The following is a 24,170-nucleotide window of genomic DNA, read 5'->3' as shown; positions in this document are numbered from 1 at the left end:
CTTAGGGGAGACCCTAACTCAAAATTACCCAGCTAAACTGCTCCTCAATCCCTGGCCCAGCCGGGTGTGGTGGTGCATGCCTGTAATCCCAGCACTTGGGAGGCTAAGGCAGGAGAATCATTGCAAGTTTGAGACCAGCCTGGGCTACAAAGTGAGTTCAAGGCCAGCCTGAATTGCACAGGGAGACCCTGTCTCAAAAAAAAAAAAAAAAAAAAAATTAAGTGTCCAGATAGCTAAAATCCAGGCAGCTTTTAAATCTGTATATATAAAGAAGAAATATAATGGTACAGTACCTCAACCTGCTAAACTTCAGTGTATGACAGTAAATTCTGATTCCAAACCAAGTTACTCTAGCTCCCAAGTTTAGGCCTTCCACCAACAGTTTTTTTTTTTTTTTTTTTTTCCACCAACAATGTTTGAATACTGAATCTGCTTAAATAATAGTGATAATGAACAAAATTTTTTTTTTCCACCAACAATGTTTGAATACTGAATCTGCTTAAATAATAGTGATAATGAACAAAAACTTCTCATTCATCTTTGAAAAAGAAAATCATTCAAAATTTTGAAAAGTTAAAGTAATGAGAAAATAGATCAAGTTTTGATATTACAACTATTAGTACTTTTAATAGCAGATATTTAAAATAGAATGTAACTTTCTAGGGTCCAAAACCATGAAGCCAAAAATCTCACAGCCTTTTTTGCCTATTTTAAACATCCAATAGTTTGCACTCCTTTTTGTGCTTCCATGAATCACCGAGCAGTAGAGTACATTCCAGGCTAAGATGCAACACTCAGACAAACTATCAAACATGGCAAACACTCATTAAATACCTGGCAAGGGAAAAAAAGTAAAAGCAATTTATACTTTCTCAGGTATATGTAACTTGACAATGATAACCCTATTACTCTGTTATCTTTTACTACCTATTAACCTAATAACAGAGAATTAGTGGAATTTTATTAGGTTAATAAAAGGACATTATAATGAGAAATACCAATTTCTCATGAAATAAAGAAATTGCCTATGTGGAGGATAGCTCAAAACCAGAAAGTATATATAAGTTCTTCAAATAGTCAAATCACAGTCTTTTGTGATACCACCAACACAGAAAGATCAATCAGATCTTCACTTGAGAATACATTTACTCTATTTTACTCACCAAGCACGGTCAATTCATTTCCAAAACCAGGTAGATTAAAAGTAGCAAATTAGATTGGGAAGTGAGAAGACAGGCCTACTGTTAGCAACATAAAACAGCTTCATGGGGGAAAGAGAAGCAGGACAAGAACTCCAAGTATCCCATGGTGTCAGCGTCAGAACACAAAGCTTTAATGTATATCTTGAAGGTAATATTTACTATCAACTTTTACATTCATAAAATGAGTCATCAAGGTTTTATTAGACAGTGTTTCTGAGGGCAAAAAATCATGCAGTATTCTAATTTAGAAAGACTGCCACCCAAGGCTATCAATTTCAGCACTGAAAATTATAAACCTGAAAGAGTTTAATATATCAGTGGGTATTTTAGCCCAACTGCTAAAATAATCTTAGAACCTCATTTTATTGAGAATACCATACTAAAACCTATTTATGAACAATTCCAACTTACTAAATTAAGAACAATTATTAGTGTTTTAACCCCTGCAAAGATCTAAACCCCTTAGGTACTATTCATCTGCCTTTAGATTCATCAACATACTATTTTTATTACAAACTTTTTTAAGCAGAAAAAAAGGCTATTGTAAGCTGGAGCACTATTTGAAACTTAAAAACTCATTATATGCCCTAAAACGTACTCTCTACCAAAAACATTGGTTTTTTAGCTTGGACATTTGAAGAAGTATTAAAGTGGATTAACTTCTTAGATTTTTTTAAAAAAAGGGTTAGAGCACACTGTATAGCAGTTCCTCAAAACATTAAGAATAGAATTAACATATTGATTAAATTGTTAAGAACAGCACAAAATTCAATTACTCTCTTTTAATGTGTCCAATTATCTATTTTTTTCTCATATTACTTATGCTTTTTATCTAAGAAACCATTGCCTAATCCAAGGTAACAGAAAATATAGAAATGTCTTTTGAGTTTTAGCTCCATTTTGAGTTAATCTTTGCATATGGTATGAGGTAGGAAAGGTAGTCTTTCTAGCACCATTTGTTGCAAAGATTATTCTTTTCCCATTGAAATGTTACAACACTCTCAACAAAACTGACTATAATTACATACTACATTTATAAACACATAATAAAAATTTAAAAAATAAGACAACATGAAAACTGGCAAAATGTGAGAAACACAAAACTCTGCAACATGAAAAATCACAAACAGGCCTTGATGATTATTTCAAGCTGCAATTTTTAATTATGGAGTCACTGAAGCTTTAATAACCACAGACACTTCTGAGAATAAATGCTAAAAATGTGCCATGAAAAAAAACATGTATCAATGAAACTGTCCTTCACTATGAAGGACTAATGTAGAAAGTTGCAAACAAATCACACATTAAGGTTATGTGTGAGCCTCAATCTTTCAGAGAACAGAAAGTGAAGCTAGGGGGAAATACTCAACAAAGGCATTAAAAACAAGAGGACAACAGAATATGCATTAAGGGAAAGAACACAACCTAGCTTTGACTAATGGCGTTAGGAAGTTTGCACCAGTGCATCCCAAACCTTACCAAGCATATGATCACGTAAGAGTTTTATTAAACACAATCTGTTTCTCAATAGCCCAAAAGTAGGTAGAGATTCTGCATATTAGCAAACTTCTAGGAGATACAACAGGTGGCATAAGCCACATTTTTTGAACACCAAGGATTTAGACTCATAGTTTCAAAAACTGGGTATGAAACCAGGGCACCACAGAAACTTCAGAGGGACATTCATCAGATTCTGTGAGATAATTTTAATTTCCACCAAGTGAATAACCAGTTTGAGACCACTCAGTTTCAACTTACACAGTGTTACATTCCTTTCACTAACATCATAGCTTTGAGAAGCTGGGTTCCTAGCAGTTGTCGTAATAGAAAGCAAGAGCCATATAAAAAGCAGTGTGAAAGAGGAAATGAGGATGGTTTGTCCATTATGATCCCAAGGTTTGAAAAGCTTTACAGTGGCCAGCAGTCACACACACACACTTCCCATTAATAACTGATTATTTGCGAGTGAAATAAAATTTTAATTTTCCCCTCAATTAAGGCGTACTATTTTTCCAACAACTTGCTAAATTTGTTAGGAGATAAATAGCTGTTAGGCATTTCTCTTGACCCAAGAGCTGCTCTGGGGGGGAAAAAAAAAAAATCACCAAGATGCTAGGGATGCCATGAGCTGGAAAGTATGGGAACCTATGGTGTAATCCTGTCTGATAGGTAGTTAAGAACACAGCTGCTATAGTCAAACTGAGGAAGTTCAAATCCTGCCTCTATCAGCTCTGTGAGATGAGACTAGCTATTTAATCTGTCTCTCAGTTTCTTTAATGTAAAACAGTGATAATGATAGCTCCCATCTCTCTTAGGACTATGATGAAGAACAAATTAGTTAGTATATCTAAAGAACATAGTATTACCTGGCAAACAGCTATACAAACGTTTACTGCCATCACCATCATCATAGTTACAATGTTAGTGACTGCAACTACTGGGTAAATGGAAGTCATTAAAGGTTTCTCATCTGAGAAGGGACCACAGCTTCTAGTGCAGGAGAGCGATTATGGCAAGTGTAGGTGCTGGAGTGGGCTAAAACAGCTGGCAACCTCAACTGTGACTCAGTGGTGCTCACCGGGCTAAGACCATTATTCATTCCCAGAGCAAAGAAATAGGGAGGAGAAACTGGACAACTCAAATTTGCTTTCCACATTCCTTCCTAAACCATCTATTACAAAACTTTATTTGTAAGTGATTTTCATTGTAATGACAAGAATTTAAAGTTTTGAATGTACATAAAAATTGCCTTCTAACTAAATGGGAAAAAATCTGACTGCAAAACACAATTTAGTCCAGGTGTGCATACTGCGTCCCTCCATCTCATTACCAAATCTAAGCATGTCAGCAAATGAGCACAAGACTCTAACACTGTTTCTCTTGGGTTTGCAGGAGGGCAAAGTACACAGATCAAAAAGAACATTCTGCTAATTAAACTGAAGCAGATGACTACAGAGGAGAGGGGCTTGTCACAGGTAACATCTGTGCCAAGAACGATCAGATTAAATATGCAAAATGTGAAGTAAAGGTGTGCAAAAGCAGTACGATGATACTCTAGACCTTAAATAAGCTACAAAAGTTCTGACAGTTTTCCTAATTATTCCCAGTAATGAACACAACAGGCCAAAAGGCAGGAGGGAGAAATACATTTTTCTCCATTATGAGTGCTGAGCACCGGGGCTAAAATCATGCCTGTCTGAACACTGATCAGTTTCTGCAAAGGTTAATAGCAATTAAATGCAGCAAACTAGATTAAATGAGAAACAGGTCATGATACCACTGTACTTGCAAAGAGCACGATAAAGCATTTCTTTTAAATCTATCTAAATGCACAAGAAAGTCAAAAAGAGCTGCTATGAAGAAAAGAACCTAATTTCCAAAACGAGCTACTCTGAAAAACATTTATTAAATAGTGAAAAAAAAAACCTCTTAAAAAATTTTTAAAATGAGATCCTACATAAACAAATTCAATTATCAGTCTCATGTTGCTGCCACAGAATAAGAAATGCTACAAAATAGTAAAACTGCCTGCGAGTATTCTCTCTGAAAAAGAAAACGATATGATACATATACTTCTCTCTTTTTCTGGCTAACAACATAGAGTCCCACAGTAGAATATAAACACTAAACTGAAAATGGCAGTATTACACTTCAGTATGTATCTTAATACTTTGTTCCTTCTAGCCTAAGTATCACTTTTCGGCCTTTTGGCTAAGACCAAGAGTAGTATCTTCCAGCCTAAGTATAGCCATAAGTAAAAGAAAGTGATATTTACTTAGTGGTAATTAAGATACCTGATAACCATACTATTCTGAGATCACTTGCTGAACTGTATCTTTTACTTTAGTATACACATCCTAAGTGTAAGTCCAAAGCATATCTGTTGATTTTTCAAATGTAACTACAAGTTTTTCCAAAAATCAAGTCGGCAATCACATGCAGTAACAAACATATACTCTTTCCACACAAGCACATACCCTTAACTCTTTTTATAATTCTGAAAATACAAGGGACAGGTTCAGACAATGGAAATTCAATTTACTTTGCTATCCTCAGGGTCCTCTAAACCATCAGGCCGGCTAAGGTTTCGAGCAGGCTGACTGCAGACAACATTGTCTTCCCAAGACGGGACTCTCACAGGGGGCCTTTGGATTTCATCTGGGTAAAAAGCACCATCTGCTCCATCTGCAATAAAAATTTTGGAAGAAAAAATATTGGGAGAGGGGGAAACAGTCACTAAAATTAACATTTCTATGTATAGATATGATGAACAGGATCAGTAAATCAGAAAATGCATGTTTTTCTTTTTAACCTATTCACAATTTTAAAAAATGAACTTTATGTAGTACTCATTCATGGTACATTACTGGTGGTGATGAGGCCAGTAACAGTGTTAAAACAGTAGAACTACGAATTATATAAATAAAATGTTTCAATTAGAGCTGAGATTATAACAATAGTTCTCTAACCCTATGAAAATATAAGCAAAAACCCCTCCAGATTGAGTTAACCAAGCCAAAAATATTAACCTCTCGTTTCCTGTGTCGCATAAGGGTTACCATACTGTAGAGCTGGCGGTGCACTTGACAGCACAAGAACATGCCCACTTTGCTCCGAGCGTGTGCTGTGACCCTGCGAGACCTGCTGGAGATCATGACCTTCCATTTTCCTTTCTGTTTGGTTCTCTACCCTTTTAAGTTCCTAAAATGGGGAACAATAAAGATGAATAAGCAAAGCAATTACACATTTTATAAAGACAGCATTAAACATTTAGCAAAAGCATAACAATAAAATTATTTCCCTATAATGTTTCACATAGGCATCTGGAAAGGCTGGCTCTCAACTTCTCATAAACACTGTCCACAGTCAACAAAACCAGAAAGCAAGACAGAGCCCAACGTATCTTCAAATTTTTGTGTCAAAAAGTACTATTATTGAATGAATATAGGGGAAATTAAATCTCTTACTACTTAGCTACAATAAAATTTAAAAGTCCCTTCAAAAAGAAAAGCCATCTGAGCTACTTTGTTGAAGATAATAATATGTAACATAACGAACCACTGTGGTTTTCTTTTGCCAGGCAGGCACTGTACCACTGAGCTAAATCCCCAGCCCCTAACAACCACTGTTAATTCCTATCATTTGGTTTTGAAAGTCTATATCATTTTTAATGTTTTTGCTTTGTTTTGTTTTTGTCTATGATGTGGATATTTTGCTATTGTTCTTTTTTTTACTATGCTCTACAAAATAAAGTAAGATTAAATAAATAAATAGAAAGAAAGAAAGAAACCAAGAAAGAAAGAAACCAAGAAAGAAAAACCAGGGCCGGGCATGGTGGCACACACCTGTAAGCCCACCATTCCAGGAGGCTAAGGCTGGAGAATTGTTGCAAGTTCCAGGCCAGCCTGGACTATGTAAGTGAGTTCAAGCCCAGCCTGAACTGCATAGTGAGACCCTGTCTCAAAAAGACCAAAAAAAAAGAAAAAAATGAAGAAAAACTAATTGCTTTCATAGAGAATTCATAGAGAATTCATAGAGAATTCAAGAAGCATTTAAAAATTAAAAAGAAAAAACTAATCCTACATAATCTCTTCAAAAAATATAAAGACCCATTTCCCCAGTTTATTTTAAAGGCCAATATTATCCTGCTATCAAAACCAAAAAAGGACATCACAAGAAAACCATAAATCTTGTTGCTCATAAACATTAATGCAAAGATAATTTATTAGCAAATCAAACCCAACAATATTACTAAATAAAACATAGTAACCCACATGAGTTTTATCACAAGAATGCAAAGTTAGCTGGGCATGCCTCCTGAGGCAGGAGGATGGTTGTGAGTTCCAAGACCAGCCTGGGCTACAAAGTAAGCTCAAAGCCAGCCTGAACTGCACAGCAAGACCCTGTCTCAAAAAAAAAAAAAAAAAAAAGAATGCAAAGTTAGTTTAACATTCAAACAATCAATGTAGCTGGGTGTGGTGGCACATACCTGTAATTCCAGCATTTAGAAGGCTGAAGCAGGAGGGTCACCATGCGTTCAAGGCCAGCCTGGGCTACATAAGTGAGTTCAAAGCCAGCCTGCACTACACAGTGGAACCCTGTCTCAACACTCAAAAATCAACAGCATTCCTGTACACAACAACAAACTCACTGAGAGAGAAATTAGGGAAACCACATCCTTCACAATGGCATCCCAAAAAATGAAATACTTAGGAATCAATCTAACAAAGGAAGTAAAAGATCTATACAGTGAAAATTACACTACTTTGAAAAGAGATCAAAAAGATATTCCTTGATCATGGACAGGAAGAACCAACATTGTCAAAATGGCCATACTCCCAAAACCGTAATACAGATTCAATGCAATTGTGATCAAAATACCATTAGCGTACCTCACGGCTCTAGAGAAAATATGCCTAAAATTCATATGGAACCAGAAGAGACCTAGAATAGCAAAAGCAATCCTGAACAACAAAGGCAAGGCAAGAGGCATCATAATCCATGACTTGAAGCTACTGTGATAATACCAGCACTGTACTGGCAAAAAAACACACCTGAGGATCAACAGAACAGATTAGAAGATACAGACACAACCACAAACATACTCAGTCACCTTATCTTTGAGAAAGGGCCACACATGTTCACTGGAAGAAAGACAGCCTCTTTAATAAATGGTGCAGGAAAAACTGGCTTTCCACATGCCAAAAACTAAAACTAGACCCATGTCTACCACCATGCACTAAAGTCAAAATGGATCAAAGATCTAAATATGAAAACAGAAACACTAAATCTACTGGAAGAGAAAGTAGGTAGAAATATTGAAGACATAGGTATAGGCAGAGAGTTCATGAAGAAAAACCAAACTGCACGGGAAATACTTCAAAGAATCAACAACTGGGATCTCATCTTACTGAAAAGTTTTTGTACCTCAAAAGAAATCACCAACAGAGTAAAAAGAAAACGCATGACTTGGGAAGAAATTTTAGCCAACTGTCCCTCAGACAAAGGACTTATACCTAGAACTATAATGAATCCAAAAAAAAATCAGGCCCCCCAAATTTAAAGACCCAATCCAAAAATGGGAATCTAAGATCATTTGAGAAATGAAAATTAAAACAACACTGAGATTCCATCTCATCCCAGTAAGAATGTTTATCATCAACAAATCAACCAATAACAAATGCTAGCAAGGCTGTGGGAGAAAAAGGAATCCTTCTCTACTGTGGGAGTATAGACTGGTGCAACCACTGTGGAAATCAGTGTAGAGATTCCTCAAAAAACTAGAAATAGAGGTTCCATTCAACCCAGCTATTTAGTCCCCCCTGAGTATTTTTCCAGAAAAACTGAAAACATCATACCACAGCGATATGTGCACCCATGTGCATAACAGTGCAATTTGTCATAGCTAAGTCTTTGGGTTGCCAAATGCCCATCAACTGAGGGATGGATAAAAAAAGATGTAGTATTTTTATACAATGGATATACTCAGCTATCAAGAAAGATAAATTCAAGGCTTTTATAGATAATTGGATGCAACTTGAGACCATACTCATAAGTGAAATAAATCACACTCACATGTGTGAACATCATGTTGTCTCCCTAATGTAAGAAACTGAAAACAGTATGAAATCCGCAATGTACAATAGATATTGTGAAAGGGAAAGAAACTGCTCAAAAGGAAAAAAATAACCGGGATGAGGGAAAGGAAAAACGAAAGAAGGGAGGAAAATTATATGAAAACTAAAATAATTGTACTACTAATTTCTATTGGTTTATTGAAAGGAACAGTTAATGCTTAATTTTTTTAATTAACCTTGCATGCCTATATTTGGTAATCTGAACAACTACTTTGAAGATAGCAATATGCAATATAACAACCACTGTTGATTTCCTATCATCTTGTTTTGAAATTCTGTATTGTTTTCAATTTTTTTATCTTTTTATTCTCTTTAAAATAAAAACAAACAAAACACAATAAAATATCAATATAATTTACTATGTTAAAATAAAAGGGAAGGCTGGGCATGGTGGTACAGTCTGTAATTCCAGCACTCTAGAGGCGGACCAGGAGGATTGCTGTGAGTTCAAGGCCAGCCTGGGCTACACAGTGAGTTCGAGACCAGCCTGAACTGTAGAGTGAGACCCTATCTCAAAAAAAATCTCAGCAACCTCATCTAAAAAATGTGGAGAAGGACATTCTTTAGTTACTATTTCAATGTATTGCCTCAGGCCTGACCAAGCCATGATTGTTGGGTTCTGGAAGAAGTCTAGCAGAAGCTTTGAAAGCCCCAGGGTCAACACTAAATGCTTTGCTGAGATATGCCCCAAGGAATGATAACATGATGGCTAATTAGTCAAGTCTTATTTATTGTCCTTGTTAAATCGATTGAAATCCTCCCCCATTTACACTGCTGCTTCTTTTGTTCCTTCTGAATAAAGAGTTACTGGAAGGAGTAATTCGGGCTTCAGCCCTAGAGGCTGGTAGCCCCCTGATTCCAGAATTTTGCCTCTCTTTTGTCTTTCTTTTTTCTTACTTTTCTATTCATCCATGGGTATCTCGTTCTCTGGACCTGTTCACCATGGACAGAAATGGAATCCACTCCCAGCAGAAAAAGAACTTCCTTATTCTGACAAAAGGACTCTAAAAAACCTCTAGTGAATCTTAATAACTAAAAACTAGATGATTCTATTAAAGATCAAACATAAAGCAAAAAATATCTGCTTTCATCACTTCTGTTCAAAATAGCCAATGAAGTAAAGCAAGATTAAGGCAGAAAAACCAAAAAGGAAGGAAGTAAAGCCATTTTGATTCACAAATGGCATAATCATATGCATATGTAGAAAAATCCTATGGCATCTACAAAAATCAATGAGTTTAAGCAAAGTCTCCCTACTTCTATACCATAGCAGCATGTAAGCAGAAAATAAAATTTTTAACAAGTCTACTTATAGTAAAATAAAATACTCTGAAATAAATATGACAAAAAAATGTATTAAGTCTATACACTAAAAACAAAGCAATGCTGAGAGAAATTAAAGACAACATAAACTAACAGAAAAACATACCAAATTCACGGACTACAGAACTATATCTTTATGCTATTAATTCCCATAAAGAGAATATTAAGAGAGAAATGTACCAATGTCCAGGACTGGACAACAGTAATTTTATGGTATTAATTCCCTCTACATTACTTGTAGATTCAATGTAACCCCAACCAAAATTCCAGCAAGCTTCTTTGTAAGTCAACAAGATTAATTCTATAATGTACCTGGAGATACAAATGACCTGTAATGGACTATATTCAAAAAGCAGAACAAATGATTCAGAAATACGTTTACTTAGGTTGTTTTATCATTATGCAAAAGTATCTAAGGTTAAAGATCTTTCCTTGGGGCTGGGGATTTAGCTCAGCGGCAAAGCGCCTGCCTGGCAAGCGCAAGGTCGTGATTTCGGTTCCCGGTACCGGAGAAAAACCAAAAAAAAAAAAAAATCTTTCCTTTATTTGTAATTGAAAAGCTTCTCACTAAGCCACTCACTTGTACAAGCTGGGCTGAAACTTTCAATCCTACTTTAGCCTCCCAGACTGCTGGGATTACAGGTATGTGCCATCAGGCCTGGCTAAAACCTTTTTAATAAACCTTTTTAAAAACCTTTTTAATAGTTTTAATTGTGTCTGGTAAGAGTTAATAAAAAATTCTCCATGATCTTACTTTTTACCATTATTTACTATGTTCCTTTTGCTTTACTATTTACTTTTTTCTAGTTTATGCGTAATACTTAAAGTAATATGACTTAATAAATAACAATTCTGAATGGTGGTTTTAGAGTAGCATGAAAAATTACAAAAAATTACAAGTACTTTATTAAGTTTCTAACTAAATTTAAATTGGTAGATCTTTACTCCTAAAATATGTACTAAATTACTTTATACTACTAAAATTTTTAAAATACTTTTAAAATACTAGTGAGCTAGTAATTTTACTTAAAAAAACTACAATGAGTCCTTTTACTCACTCTTTTATTGAACATGTACTATGTGTTAGGCAGTATTCTAGGCAGTAGGGCTTAGGAATTCCGAAACAGACAAAACTCACAGTATGTTAAATAAATCCCACAGAGAGAAAAAAAATAAAAGAAAGAAAGGCCAAGAGTATTGGGAGGTGCTGCGATTTTAAATAGAATGGCAAAAGATCTGAGAACCGCAAGGAAGCAGGAATATTCGGGACAGAAAAGCAAACCACGAGAATATCCAGGACAGAAACGTTCTTAGTAAAAGCAAGTAGAGGCTAGTGAGAAAAGCGCATGTACACAGTGACACAGCCAGAACTCAGGTCGTCATGAGACTAGGGTAAGTTGCTCATTTCTAAACCATAGCTCCTTCTGCTATAAAGAAATGCAAGAGAAGTTTTTAAATGTAAAAAAGTTATAAATTTATTATGTAACTACTTGTTCCACTTCACAATGTCAGCGAACAATCCAACAAAGCAATTTCCTAACAACAAAATAGTGCCATGTAATCTGAATGTGAGCCTTAACAAAGTTACAAATATTATGTGTCTTCTAAAAAAAAGTTGTTTTCCGCTAGGCACAATGGTGCATACCTGTAATCCTAGCTACCCGGAGGCTGAGGCAGTAGTACTGACAATTCAGGGCCACCCAAGGCAATTTAGCAAGAACCTGTCTCAAAATAAAAAAGTCTGTGGATGCAGTTCAGTGGTAGCTCAATCCCAATACAGCACACATGAATACATACATACATATATACCTACAAACAAAAGAGATTCAAACTAATTCTTAATGATCACTTACTATATTCTCAGCAATGTATTCAAATATATGTTTCAGCACTGTATAAAGAGGACTTAATCCTAACCTACTGAAGTAGGGTTCAGAGGTTTGAGAAATATGCCTGGGGAACAGACAAACATTAAGGAAAGACAAATAGGAAATACAAATGCTTACACATATGAATCTTAAATATATATGCAATTATAAATCTTGGTTAGTGCTAGGAACAAAAGTACAGGTCCTATGTATAAGTTTAACGGGGATACCTAATTTAGAAAAGAAGGCCTCTCTGAAGAAGAGTCAAGAGTTGTAGGAATAAAGATTTATAGGACACTCATAGAGAGGCTGTGGTACATGTGAAAAATGTTGCTTGCAGGTAGGGCTGTAAGACAGACCTACGGTTGTATAGATAAAATGAGACTGGCTATAAAGTACAACTGTTGATGCTGGGGTAAATAAATGGAGTTTATTTTATTCTTTCTATTCTTATATATGTTTAAGCATTTAAAAATTTTTAATAAAATAAAAAAAGGCAGGTAAGAATATTCCCGGTAAAGGACATGAACAAGGTCCCAGAGATGAGAAAGCAACTGGTGAATTCTAAGGCCTAAGTGATTCAGATAGCTCTCTGTCTGAGCCCCTGACCAGCAGAACCAACAACTCCTTATGAATGTAGATCTCCAGACTTGTGTAAGAGAAACTCTGGGTGGACCCAGAAATCTGTGTTTTAACTAACAAGCGATAGAGGTGAATCTGATGCACACTCAAGTTTGAGAACCACTGAGCTAAATTCTGCACTTAAGGACAATGAAACATGAAATTGTAGCTGAAGATGAAACTAGAAAAAAAGAGTAGAGCTCTACCATGTGAGGTACCATAGGCTATCTTAAAATTTTTGGATTTTATCCTAAGTGTAAGGAAGGCCCAGTAAGGAAGCCCTTTATGCAAGGCAGTGATTAGTTTTCTATTTTTAAAAGCTCACTTTAAAGACACCTTTTACTCCAAGGAACTGAATTTCAGCAACAACCACTGAGGTGCAACTGGAAGCAGACCTATGCTCCTCAGATAACTGAACTTCTTTCCGCACTTTAAATTGCAGTCTTAGTTCAAGGCCTGCCTGGGCTACAAAGTGAGTTCAAGGCCAGCCTGCACTGCATAGTGAAACTGTCTCAAAAAGGGAAAAAAAGAACAAAGAAACAGAGGACCTAGCTAAGTCACGCCTGGATTCCTGATTCACAGAAGCTACAGATTTATGTTATGCTTTTAGACTGGACTAGGAGAGATCAGTATTCCCTTATGAGTTTTGTTTTGTTTGGTTTTTGTTTTTTTCAGGGGGAGGCAATATTTTTCAAAATACATACAAGAGAAAGAGAGATATAGAAAAAGAGTAAAAAACACCTATTTTTGCAGGTGTTTACTGAGTTCTTAGAAACAGTGAGGGCACACTCACTGAGGGTTCCATCTTGGCTTCTAAATTCCATTCTTTGGTAAAAGGACCTGGACCCCTGGAGGAGCGGGGTACTGACTCCAGGCTGGAGCAAGAAAACTAAAGGAACCTAAAACATCTTTCTGTTTCAACGAAAAAAAAAAAGGTTTAAGGAATCTCAAAGGACATATTAAATGGACACAAGAGCTACTCTGGGGGGGGCACTCATTAAATATGATATAATCCAAGTATCAAAATGATAATAACAAGTTACAATCCACTGAATAAAACAAGGATTCATGAGTCTACACAGAAAAGAATCAATGAACAAAGAAATAAATGTGGGAAGAGAAAAAGATAGCTCTTTCTTACAGAAAAAATCCTAACTAGTCAATATTGAAAGAATGATGGAAGAGCCAGGCACGGTGGGGCATGCCTGTAATCTTAGCACTCAGGAGGCTGAGGCAGGAGGACGCCGAGAGTTCAGGCCAGCCTCGGCTATATAGTGAGTTCAAGGCCCCCTAGAGCACATAACATAGTAAGACCTTGTCTCAAAAAAATAAATTTTATTAGTAAAATCTGGTGGACACTACTTTAACCAAATGATCAAAGTTAAAATCATCTGTATTAGAACATATAAATTCCATAGATACCACTCCTCATCCATCATATATGCAAAAATAATCAACTCTGATTACACACTCTATAGGGAAATGGTCCACTTCTCATACATTGCCGGTATAAACTCAGTGGATAGGAATCTGGCTTTATTTAGCCAAGCTACACATGCATTTACCCATCCATACTGCAATCACACTTCTAGGAATTCATCCTGAAGGCAGAACCCCTCCAAACCACAGCAAACTACAGATGCATAAAATTATTTGTTGTAGCATTACGCCTAATATAAACTACCTGAATGCCAAATACAGGAGTCTGGTTGAAGAAAGTATGGTATATACAAACAACAAGCGTACTACACACCTGCAAAGAATTTAAAAAACTGCCCATGTTTGACCTTCATATACTGTACAGTGTTTTCAGAATGTATTAAGTGAAAAAAACTGTTATGAGGTAAACTTTCAGGGAAAAAGAAACATTCAATTACTTTTTAAAAAAGAAACATGGAGGAATATATTATATATTACTGTATAAAATGGGAAAAGTGCAGATTTTCTAAATTTGAATGCTTTAAAATTTGTTAAATACAAAATATGTAACAAAGACTAAAGTACTAATTTTCATTAAACATTTTTCCCATATTGTAAAGTAAATATTTAACAGTTATATATCATTCAGTAGCACATGATATATTTTTAAAAGTACACTGCTGAATACCTTCTCCCTGGAGAGGCTTTCCAACTGTGAAGTCAAAACATCTATTTCTTTGTCTTTCTCTGCCAATCGAAGCTGAATAAACAAAGAAAGTATCATTTTTAAATTATCTTTAAGCAACTGTATTGAAATAATACCTATTATACAATCCATGTATTTTCATCAGTTTTTAGTCTTTGGCTTCTCTTGTCACTATTGACCAATTCCCCTTATTCGTAAAAAGCATTCTTTTGACTCATGTGAAACTGCATACTGTCAGCCTCTGCATTTTTTTGTCTGTTTGCTTTTTGGTTTTTGGCATGTGGGTGCCTAATTCTTCCCATAGCTTCTTCTCAATGAAAACTTCGTTTCTTCCATGCCTTCCACTACTATCAACCCCGTGGAAATAAACCACAAATATTAACTCAGCTAATACTTTTTGTCTTTCCCAGGTCCCAAATCTGCCTTTTCAAATGATGGCTTCACATGATTTCACTGCTGTCTTTCCTGCACTGTCACGGCAAAATGTCCCAAACTTACTGTTTACACTTGCTAACAGATCACCAAAATCAGACCACACTGTGAGTGAAGCTTACCAACTATGTTAGAATACTACTTCCTTTCCTCCACTCCTCAATATTTTCAGTCTCTAAGTCATTTAGTCATTTAGTAACCATCAGCTAATCACCTATTACAGTATAAGCATTAATGGGCAGAAACAGAAATAAAACCGTTCTTCAACAGCTCTTCCCTAAAGATGTATTTCAAGCTTTCTTATCTGGATTCATGTCCTATGGTAGCCAAAGGAAGGTAGCCTTTATCAGTTCATTTTAAGAACACTCATATCTGATTTTTCATCAAACCTTCCCACCACTAAATCCTTTTCAGTGCTATAAAATTCTTTTCAAAAAGACTCTTCTGGCTGGGCGTTGTGGCACATACCTGTAATCCCAGCACTCAGGAGGCTGAGACAGGAGGATCATTGCAAGTTTGAGACCAGCCTGGGCTACAAAGTGAGCACAAGGCCAGCCTGAATTGCATAGTGAGACCCTGTCTCAAAAAGACTCATTCTGGTTGGAAGTCCTTTTTCTCCTAGGAAATTCTAAACAGCAACTAATACCCAAATTCCACTTTGGGTCTTCCAAAATCTGGCTCCAAGCTATCATTCAGGTCTAATCTACCCCATCACAGATGTCAAGGGTCTATTCCTCAGAACTGGTGCTGTTCTCTACCAGACCTTCAAACATAGATCAATGCTTTCCACCTGCTTAAAACACTACTTCTTCCTTTTCCCAGCTTTGCTTCTACTTCCCTCCAGTTTGGTCTCTCAAAGGTCTGGTTTCTCTATAATGTCTTTCTCCGTTATAAAATGGGCCAAAAAAATGTATACACACTTCAGCAGTTCACCATACTAACTTCTGGGAGCTAATGGCCACCACTTTGAGCATCTCTTGGAATTGTAGACACCAAAAGTAACTTGTTTTAATCTCATGATATCTCAATAAATTTAGTGTTAAAATATTTACACAAGTGGTCTTTTTTTCCTGATGTGTGCGTTTTGTTTTGTCTGACTGATAGGAAACAAACCTAAGGGTATTTAAAATTTATCATTCATGAGAGAGGAAAGTGGACATGAAACAAAGTAGCCAGGCATGGTGGCACATGTCTGTAATCTCAGCACTTGGGAGGCTGAGGCAGGAGGATCACTCTGAATTTGAGACCAGCCTGAACTACACAGCAAAACCCTGTCTCAAAAAGACCAAAAAAAAAAAAAAAAAAAAAGATGAAGCCTCCTTCTCCCTTGGCAATGGTCGCGCATGCCTATAATCCCAGCACTTGGGAGGCTGAGGCAGGAAGGTCATTTCAAGTTTGAGACCAGCCTGGGCTACAAAGTGATCTCAAGGCCAGCCTGAAAAATACAAAAAATACATACATACAAAAAATAAAATAAAGTAAAATTCCTTGTATGTTAAATGGTGATAAATCCCACTAAATTCAACTTTTTTTTTTTTTTGGTACCAGGAATTGAACTCAGGATCTTATACTTGCCAGGCAGGCGCTGTGCCGCTGAGCGCTAATCCTACTAAATTCAATACAACTAAATATATGATATGTTTTTATATTGAGAAGAAAATACTGTTTCAATTTTCCACTTTAAAAATGTACATGACAAATTCTTTAAAGCATCAAGTACAATAAGTACCATAGCTGAAATTTACATACAGTGAGTCTAAACTTACTTTATAATTGTCCTCCATTTCAGCTAATTCAAGTTTTATATTTTCAGAAATTTTCACTTGTTCTTTCCATTTCAGCTCCAGTTTTGCAAGCTCGTCGGCATATTTACTGCATTTAGTTTTCTCATCCTAAATGAAATAACACAATCACCAAAAGATTTTAAATCTGAGAAAGTGGAGGACTGTAAGAGAAGGGTAAAAATACTGAAAATAATCAAGATATGTTATATGCATGTACCAGTCCCCGGAAAGGAGCAGCACTAATTAAAAACTAAAAAAGAATAATTATTGGTTAAAGTATTACTTATCAGACTGGGGAAAAAGAAAGATTTTAAATCCATATAAAGCAAACATCTACAAAAACACTGACATATGCTAAATGTTTATTATAACACTACTGTGACATTATAAAAGTTGAAATGACCATATATCTACCAATAAAAGATCAGGTAAATCATATTATATTCACTAAGTGGGACAGTATATGTCCATTTAAAAGAATAAAGCAGATGAATATCCTGACAAAGGCAAATGTCAAGTTAACTGAAAATAGCACACATATCAAACTGAATGAATTACAAATCGTGACAAAAAAGTCAATTGACTAATTTCATTTTGAATGTTTTTGTTTAAAGTGAAATTTTAAAATACTTTGATTTAATAGAGAAATGGCTTTAAAAAACAATCTAAGTAAACTCTGAGCCATTCACTCCATACTTCTTGGTATAAAAATTAACTAAAAATGGGCTACAGGTCTAACGATAAGATTTTTAGATGACTCGGTTATTTGCAAGCAGAGACTTCCCTAGAATGTGCAAGGCCATTATAAAAACAAAACAAAAACTTCTAGTACACAACACAGGAAAAAAACCTTTACCACCTTGGATTAGAGAAATATTTTTAAACACAGAAAATACAAACATAAAACAACAAAATTAATAACTACATCAAAATTTAAATTTAAGAAAATAATTTAGGCAATTATTTAAGATAATAAAAATACAAGCCACAGATCAGAATATTCAACACACATATCAGAGAGAAGAGTTGTATCTAGAATAAAGAACAAAATTACAAGAGGAACAACACTCCCCAAATTTATTTCTTGGTAGTACTGGTATGAAATTCATGAGTACTGTCAATGAGTTATATCCCCAGCCCCCACATCCCAACACACACACGTTTTTTGGAAATAAGTCTTGTTCCACTGCCCAGTCAGAACTTGAATGTTCTTGACATCCTCCTGCCTCAGCTCCCAAACCGAGAGATTACAGGTATGCTCCACTGCACCCAGTCAACAATTTTTAAATTGCAAATCTCTTTGCTTTGGCCATAATTGTCATGGTGCTCAACAGGGTATGTGTCTGTGTATGGGTTTCAAGTCATTAGAAGTTTCTTAGGCTGAGGTAATGCTCAGTGCTAAAGCACTTGCCTCACATGCACCAGGCCCAGCATCTGATCCTCAGCACCACAGGAAAACGAAGCAGAAAGAAAGGGGAGACGAGAAAGTAAGGAGGAGGAAAGAAGAGAGGGGAGAACGAAGAGGAGGAGAAAGAAGAAGCAGAGAAGGTGGATAAGGAACAAGAAGAACAAGTTGTTTCTCCAATTTAATATACATCCTTTAATGAATTTTGCTAGTTTCACTGCTTTCAATGAAGCATATCCTTTAGTAGCTTCTGTCTCTGTTCTTTTCTCAAGATCACAATTATGATGCAATGGATGTGCCTCATTAGTGCAAAATAATGATTACTGATTTTGTTATTCGCATAGTCTTTTTAATTACTTTTATTTCAAGATATGGCCTCCAAATTGCAATGTTAGCAATGGATTCTGTACACTTAGGGACCATGATGAACAAAACAACATAAAATTAAAACAAGCATGGGACAGCATGATGCAAGCATGAGATGTAAACACAAAAAACAGGAGGCTGATGAGAGCATAACAGAGCATACATTTCCACAGTACAGTGTCTCCTTTTTAAAGTAGGACTACACTCTAAAATGACAGAATACCAAATATAATGAATACATAAACCAATACGTCATTTATTTCAAGTATTATGTACTGTATATACCTGTATTGCTATACCTCTATACTACTGGCAGTGCAAGTTTTGTTACACCAGTCTCACCACAAGTGTAAGTAATATGTTAGGCTTCATTTGTTATGTTTCAGTCAGCCCTTTTACAGAAGAATCCCCAGTCAAAAAAAGGTTTAAAGTTTGATTACAAGATCTTATTATTTTTAAGCAAGTAACATTTTAAATCACTCTAATAACACCTTGAGCGCATCTGTAAACCTCACTCTGACTTCATTCTATAGCTCCGAATATTATAAACAGAAAAAAATCACATATACAAACACAAGGCACCTTTCCTCTCTACTCTAAAGCACACATGAATGAGCATTTTTCCCTTATAAATAAAATATGCCAGCAGTGAATACTACTAAGAAGGTTGCCAAAGTGGAAAGTTTGAGTGAGGCTGTTAAAAATAAACTAACACTGTAAGAGACAAAGACTCATCTAGTTAACATTCCTTTTTTCTACTGTGCAAATATAAAATTAAGCTATTATAGTAAGACTGTCTGCTTTTATTATAGTAAATTGTAAATGGACATTTCTTTATTATAAAGTTCAAATCCTTTCCATGTATCTTTATAATAAGACAGATAATTTCCAATTTCACTTAATTGCTCATTGTGTAAACGGGATATTTAGTATCTGGCCAGATTTTAGGATCATGATTTTACACAAATCTCTATGAACAGGTATGTAAAACTCCACCTCACCATCCCGAGGGCAAAAGTGAAAGTAAATACCAGTAACTAGGGACAGAAAAGAAACTTCAATATATAAACCAATGAAAGTGATAAAGATAAACCAAGTCATTTATATCCGATAAATGTATATGTCACTGAAAGAGTAGCTAACTTACCTGTAGGAGTTGCTTGCATTTATTATACTTTTCTGTTTTGTCAGCAATTTCTTTGGTCATTTCATAGACCTGGCCCTTAGTTAGCATGTCAATATCTGTCTCTGCTATAATAAGGCAGAAAATAAAACTGTTAAGAAGTATTTTGCTCCTTAAATAATCTTCCTGTTCAGAGAAATCTTCAATTAGTATATTGTGAAATATAAAAAACAGAATACTGAGGAAATATCTATTCATATCCTATACAAACAAAGGAAAATATATAAACTATGTGAGAATTTTTAAATGTCAGTTTCATCCATAACCAAGCTCATATCTAATACTAAAAGGACTGTTCTTTTAGTTTCTTATATACTTTGCTAAAAATAGCTCCAAAATGGCACAAAGCCTGTTCCTATACAACAGAATAGACAAGATTTGAAAGCTATTCTCCCAAGAATATATCTTAAATCATTCTTCTAGTAATGCATTACCATTTACTAAGTCTTTATTAAGTAAAGGCTCTAATACCAAAGTAGGTACAGGTTGAGTACCACTAATCCTAAAATCTGAAATTCAAAATGCTCTGAAATCTGAGACTTTTTGAGCACTGACATGGCATACACAGTTTCAGATTTTTGATTTTCACGCTAAGGAATAATAAACTGGTAACATCTATGCAGAGATTCCAAAACACTTCCCAAGCACTTAAAATACTCAACCTAAACAGGACACAGAGCAATGGGAGACTGAATCCTATCCTATGGGGGATGAACCTAATTAAATACTTAGTAGGCCAAAATGTCAATTACCCCAAACACTAAATAGTTTTCAAATTTTCATATTAACCTTCTGTACAGTCAGTCACTAATTTGTTATTTAATAAATGCACCAATAAAAACTTAAGTTATCAACCAACAAGTACACTAATGAGAACAATATCCTAATGACCTAAGCAGCCAAAACAAAATATAAAAACAAAAAACAAAGAAAAACATGAGAACAGGTGATATTTCTTCCCCTCTAGAATTATAAAATTAAAAGACAACAAGCCGGGTGTGGTGGCGCATGCCTGTAATCCCAGCACTCGGGAGGCTGAGGCAGGAGGATCATTGCGAGTTCAAGACCAGCCTGGGCTACAAAGTGAGCTCACTGCTGGCCTGAACCGCACAGCAAGACCCTGCCTCAAAAAAGACCAAAAAAAAGACAACAGGTAAAATGCTTCAAACTTCTATAGAGGGGGCAGAGAGAAAGGAAGGGAAAAGAAGGATAAACTGTAAATAAAGCTTTGTAAATAAGGAGGGGAAGAGGCACTAAAGGGAGGAAACGGTAATAGCAGGGGAAACAAAAGACAGATCAAAGAATATTATGTACAGGTACAAATTCCCTATGATGAATGTGATCATTGTATACATCTAAATTGTACCAATAAACTTAATTAAATTTTTAAAAAATTCCACAGATTTAGAGGAATATAAAATAAAAATTCAGTTTTTGGCAATCAGATTTTTTCAGTTTCAAGATAGAGACCACTTTTTGTCTCACTGTCTAAATGACTATCCACAACACCAAGTCATTTTTAACACTTGCAAATATTGTCATAAATATTAATTTACACTCACATTTTATATACTCACTACAAGTTTAACTTCACCTTACATTTATAGCCTTATTTTGCCCTTTACCTTAACTCCCTCCCTCATAACAGGATCTTTACAAGTTCTCAGAAATTCTTAGCCCATGGGAGAAAGCACTATGAATCAGTACAAGCAGTTTTCAAGGCAAGACACCCTAACATCTAAAAGATTTTTACCTGCAGAAAGTATTGGTGACTTTATCTCTACACTAGAGGCAGAAGCAGATGAATCGGTGTTCATTGAAGCATCATTCACTTTCTGTTGATTTCCAACTTTCTTTGTGAAGACACTATTATTATTGGCCTATTCAAAAAATGAACAATAACTTGTTAAATGAGTTTATATAAGTCATATTTCCTTCCTTCAGTAAATATGTAAAACAATCATAAAAAGAAATTTTGAAAGTCATAGCTACTGTTTTAAAGGCCAACAAAGACTAAAGTTACACACATCATTCTAATTGATCTAAACCTTGCAAAAGAAAAATCCTTTTTAGTGGCTTTCATAGAAATCTCACAAATTTTCTACTACAAAATCAAAATGTGCTCAAAAGACCACAAAATTATATACACATGAGTCATATTTAAATTGTAATATATAGTCTTCCTACTTCTACCGCATGACTTCCTTGCTCTTGTTTCCTTTCAGATTTCAAAAAGAAAGACCAGGAAAATAATACCTGTATCAAGTTCTTCTAACTTCAAAGATTCTTTCAGATGTCAAGCCTTGTATTTAAGTACAATTTAAGGACTCGTATTAATACACACATACACACACACACACACACACACACACAACACTACCTCAAAAACTTTTTTCTTTGCTTTATTACCAATCAGCCCCCCACTATTCTCAAATGAAAGACCAAAGAATTAGCTAACATTTTTTTAACTCTTCCTAATCTGGTGGATAGGAGTTAGATGAAGAACTCACCAATGACAACTGAGAAAGCAATGAGACGTAAAACCCTAGGGATGGATCACCAATGGACACCAATAAGAAACAGTATCTCTGTCATAATGAGATTTAATATGTATTGATTGTAACTGACAAAGCTATTCATCAAGAACTTAGAAATGGTCTAAAATAAAAGCTCTTTCTGTTCCTTTTTGCTGCTGCCCTTGCTTCCTTTGTTCTCCAATAAATAAAAACTCCACACTTAAAAAAAGAAAACTTAGCACTATAATATTAATCCAATCACTTGAAATCAAGAAGTAATTATATTCAAAAGGTTGATATTTAGGCAGGTCATAAGTCTCATTTGTATACAAAAATGTTCATAAAGGAAATCTGAACTCAATAATACTTACTGATTGGTCTGAAAGCTTATTTATTTGTTTCTGGAGTCTCTGGCATTCTTTAAATTTTTCTTTATAATGATCTGCAGCCATCTGAAGACGGAGTTTCAGATCTTCAACTTCTCTTCTAAGTTCATGTTCCAGTGTATCAGTCTTTTCCTAGAAAAAACAAATACTTCCTCTAAGACAGATAAAACTTTGGTATCTCATAATGTAATAATAAATCTCAATTTCATTTTCACTTATTTCTGGCTTTTAATTTTTTTTAGTTTGGGGGTTTGGGCTACAGAGCCGTAACACCCCTAGCAAATCCAGCTTTCTAGTCTCAGACTAAGATTCATTTAAAAAATTAGAGAAAAATAATCTCCCTACTGAGGAGCATTATGACTCTCTTTCTTTCTCTTTTTTTTTTAATCTTTTTGAGACAGGGTCTCAGTATGCAGTTCAGGTTGGCCTTGAACTCACTATGTAGCCCAGGCTGGCCTCGAAATCGCAACAATCCTGGCTGCCTCAGCCTCCCGAGTGCTGGGATTACAGGCATGGGCCACCACATTAAGCTAATTATTACTGTATTAAACAACAATATTTTTATGTAACTCATAAGCAAGAAATTCCAAACCAAGCAATATATACGTGACATCAAAAATAATTAATAACAGAGCAGTTTTTCATTAACTAATTAGGAATTATAGAAGTTTTTCTTGAAGCGTACATTAATTTCAACCCAAAAAGTTACAAGGACCAAAGACTGAACGTAATCTTTACATTCTCTCATCAAGAATCTGACTGGACTTAATTTTAATGTAATTTACTCTCTTTTGTTAGCTTACAGTGGTTTTGAATCAACACAGAAATTCAAAGTTAACTTGCTTACCTGATCTTTTTTCACAGCAGTCAGTTTAAGTTCAGCCAGTGCATCAGCTAACTGCTTTTTCACTTTCTCATTTTCCAAGCGTGCAGTATGTAAATCTGCCATTGTTTTATCTCGAACATTCACAGCATCACTAAGTTCTTTAGCCAGAAAGACAACTTCTTGACGTGTTGCCTGAACTTGTTCCTCTGCCTTACGAAGTTGCTCTTTTAACAAGAATGTGTCTTCCTAAAGACAGATACATAAATTTAAGCAAAAACAATTTTTACACGTTTTAAGAGATCCAAATTTTTAAATTAAATACAGTATTACATCTCTATTCATAACTTACATGAAGAACATGTCTAGTGTATAAAAAAATTAAGATTATGACTGTGTTTTTATTCCCCATATAACTATCCTCTACTGTGTACCATTGTTACTACTTCATATGTGATGAAACAGAAGGACAGGGGGTCAGGTAACAAACCTAGTGCTT

The 24,170-nt window shown here is 35.2% G+C and overlaps 1 protein-coding gene across 3 annotated transcripts in view; it reads right to left on the bottom strand.

Annotated features, from left to right (window-relative positions):
• Positions 1–24,170, bottom strand: part of Tax1bp1 (Tax1 (human T-cell leukemia virus type I) binding protein 1) — a 78,911-nt gene that overhangs the window by 3,837 nt on the left and 50,904 nt on the right. For all 3 annotated transcript variants that reach the window (XM_005377467.2, XM_013510614.1, XM_005377466.2), the window contains 8 exons: positions 23,696–23,920; positions 22,834–22,980; positions 21,700–21,826; positions 19,911–20,014; positions 16,975–17,100; positions 14,759–14,830; positions 5,732–5,903; positions 5,245–5,387 (listed from right to left, as the gene is read on the bottom strand). In XM_005377467.2, the coding sequence (XP_005377524.1) occupies positions 5,245–5,387; positions 5,732–5,903; positions 14,759–14,830; positions 16,975–17,100; positions 19,911–20,014; positions 21,700–21,826; positions 22,834–22,980; positions 23,696–23,920 (1,116 nt within the window). The remainder of the gene's footprint in view (positions 1–5,244; positions 5,388–5,731; positions 5,904–14,758; positions 14,831–16,974; positions 17,101–19,910; positions 20,015–21,699; positions 21,827–22,833; positions 22,981–23,695; positions 23,921–24,170) is intronic.

This window comes from Chinchilla lanigera, unplaced genomic scaffold, assembly GCF_000276665.1.
Source record: "Chinchilla lanigera isolate Chin_1 unplaced genomic scaffold, ChiLan1.0 scaffold00009, whole genome shotgun sequence".
NCBI lineage: Eukaryota > Metazoa > Chordata > Mammalia > Rodentia > Chinchillidae > Chinchilla > Chinchilla lanigera.
This window is presented reverse-complemented; position numbering and strand designations above follow the sequence as displayed.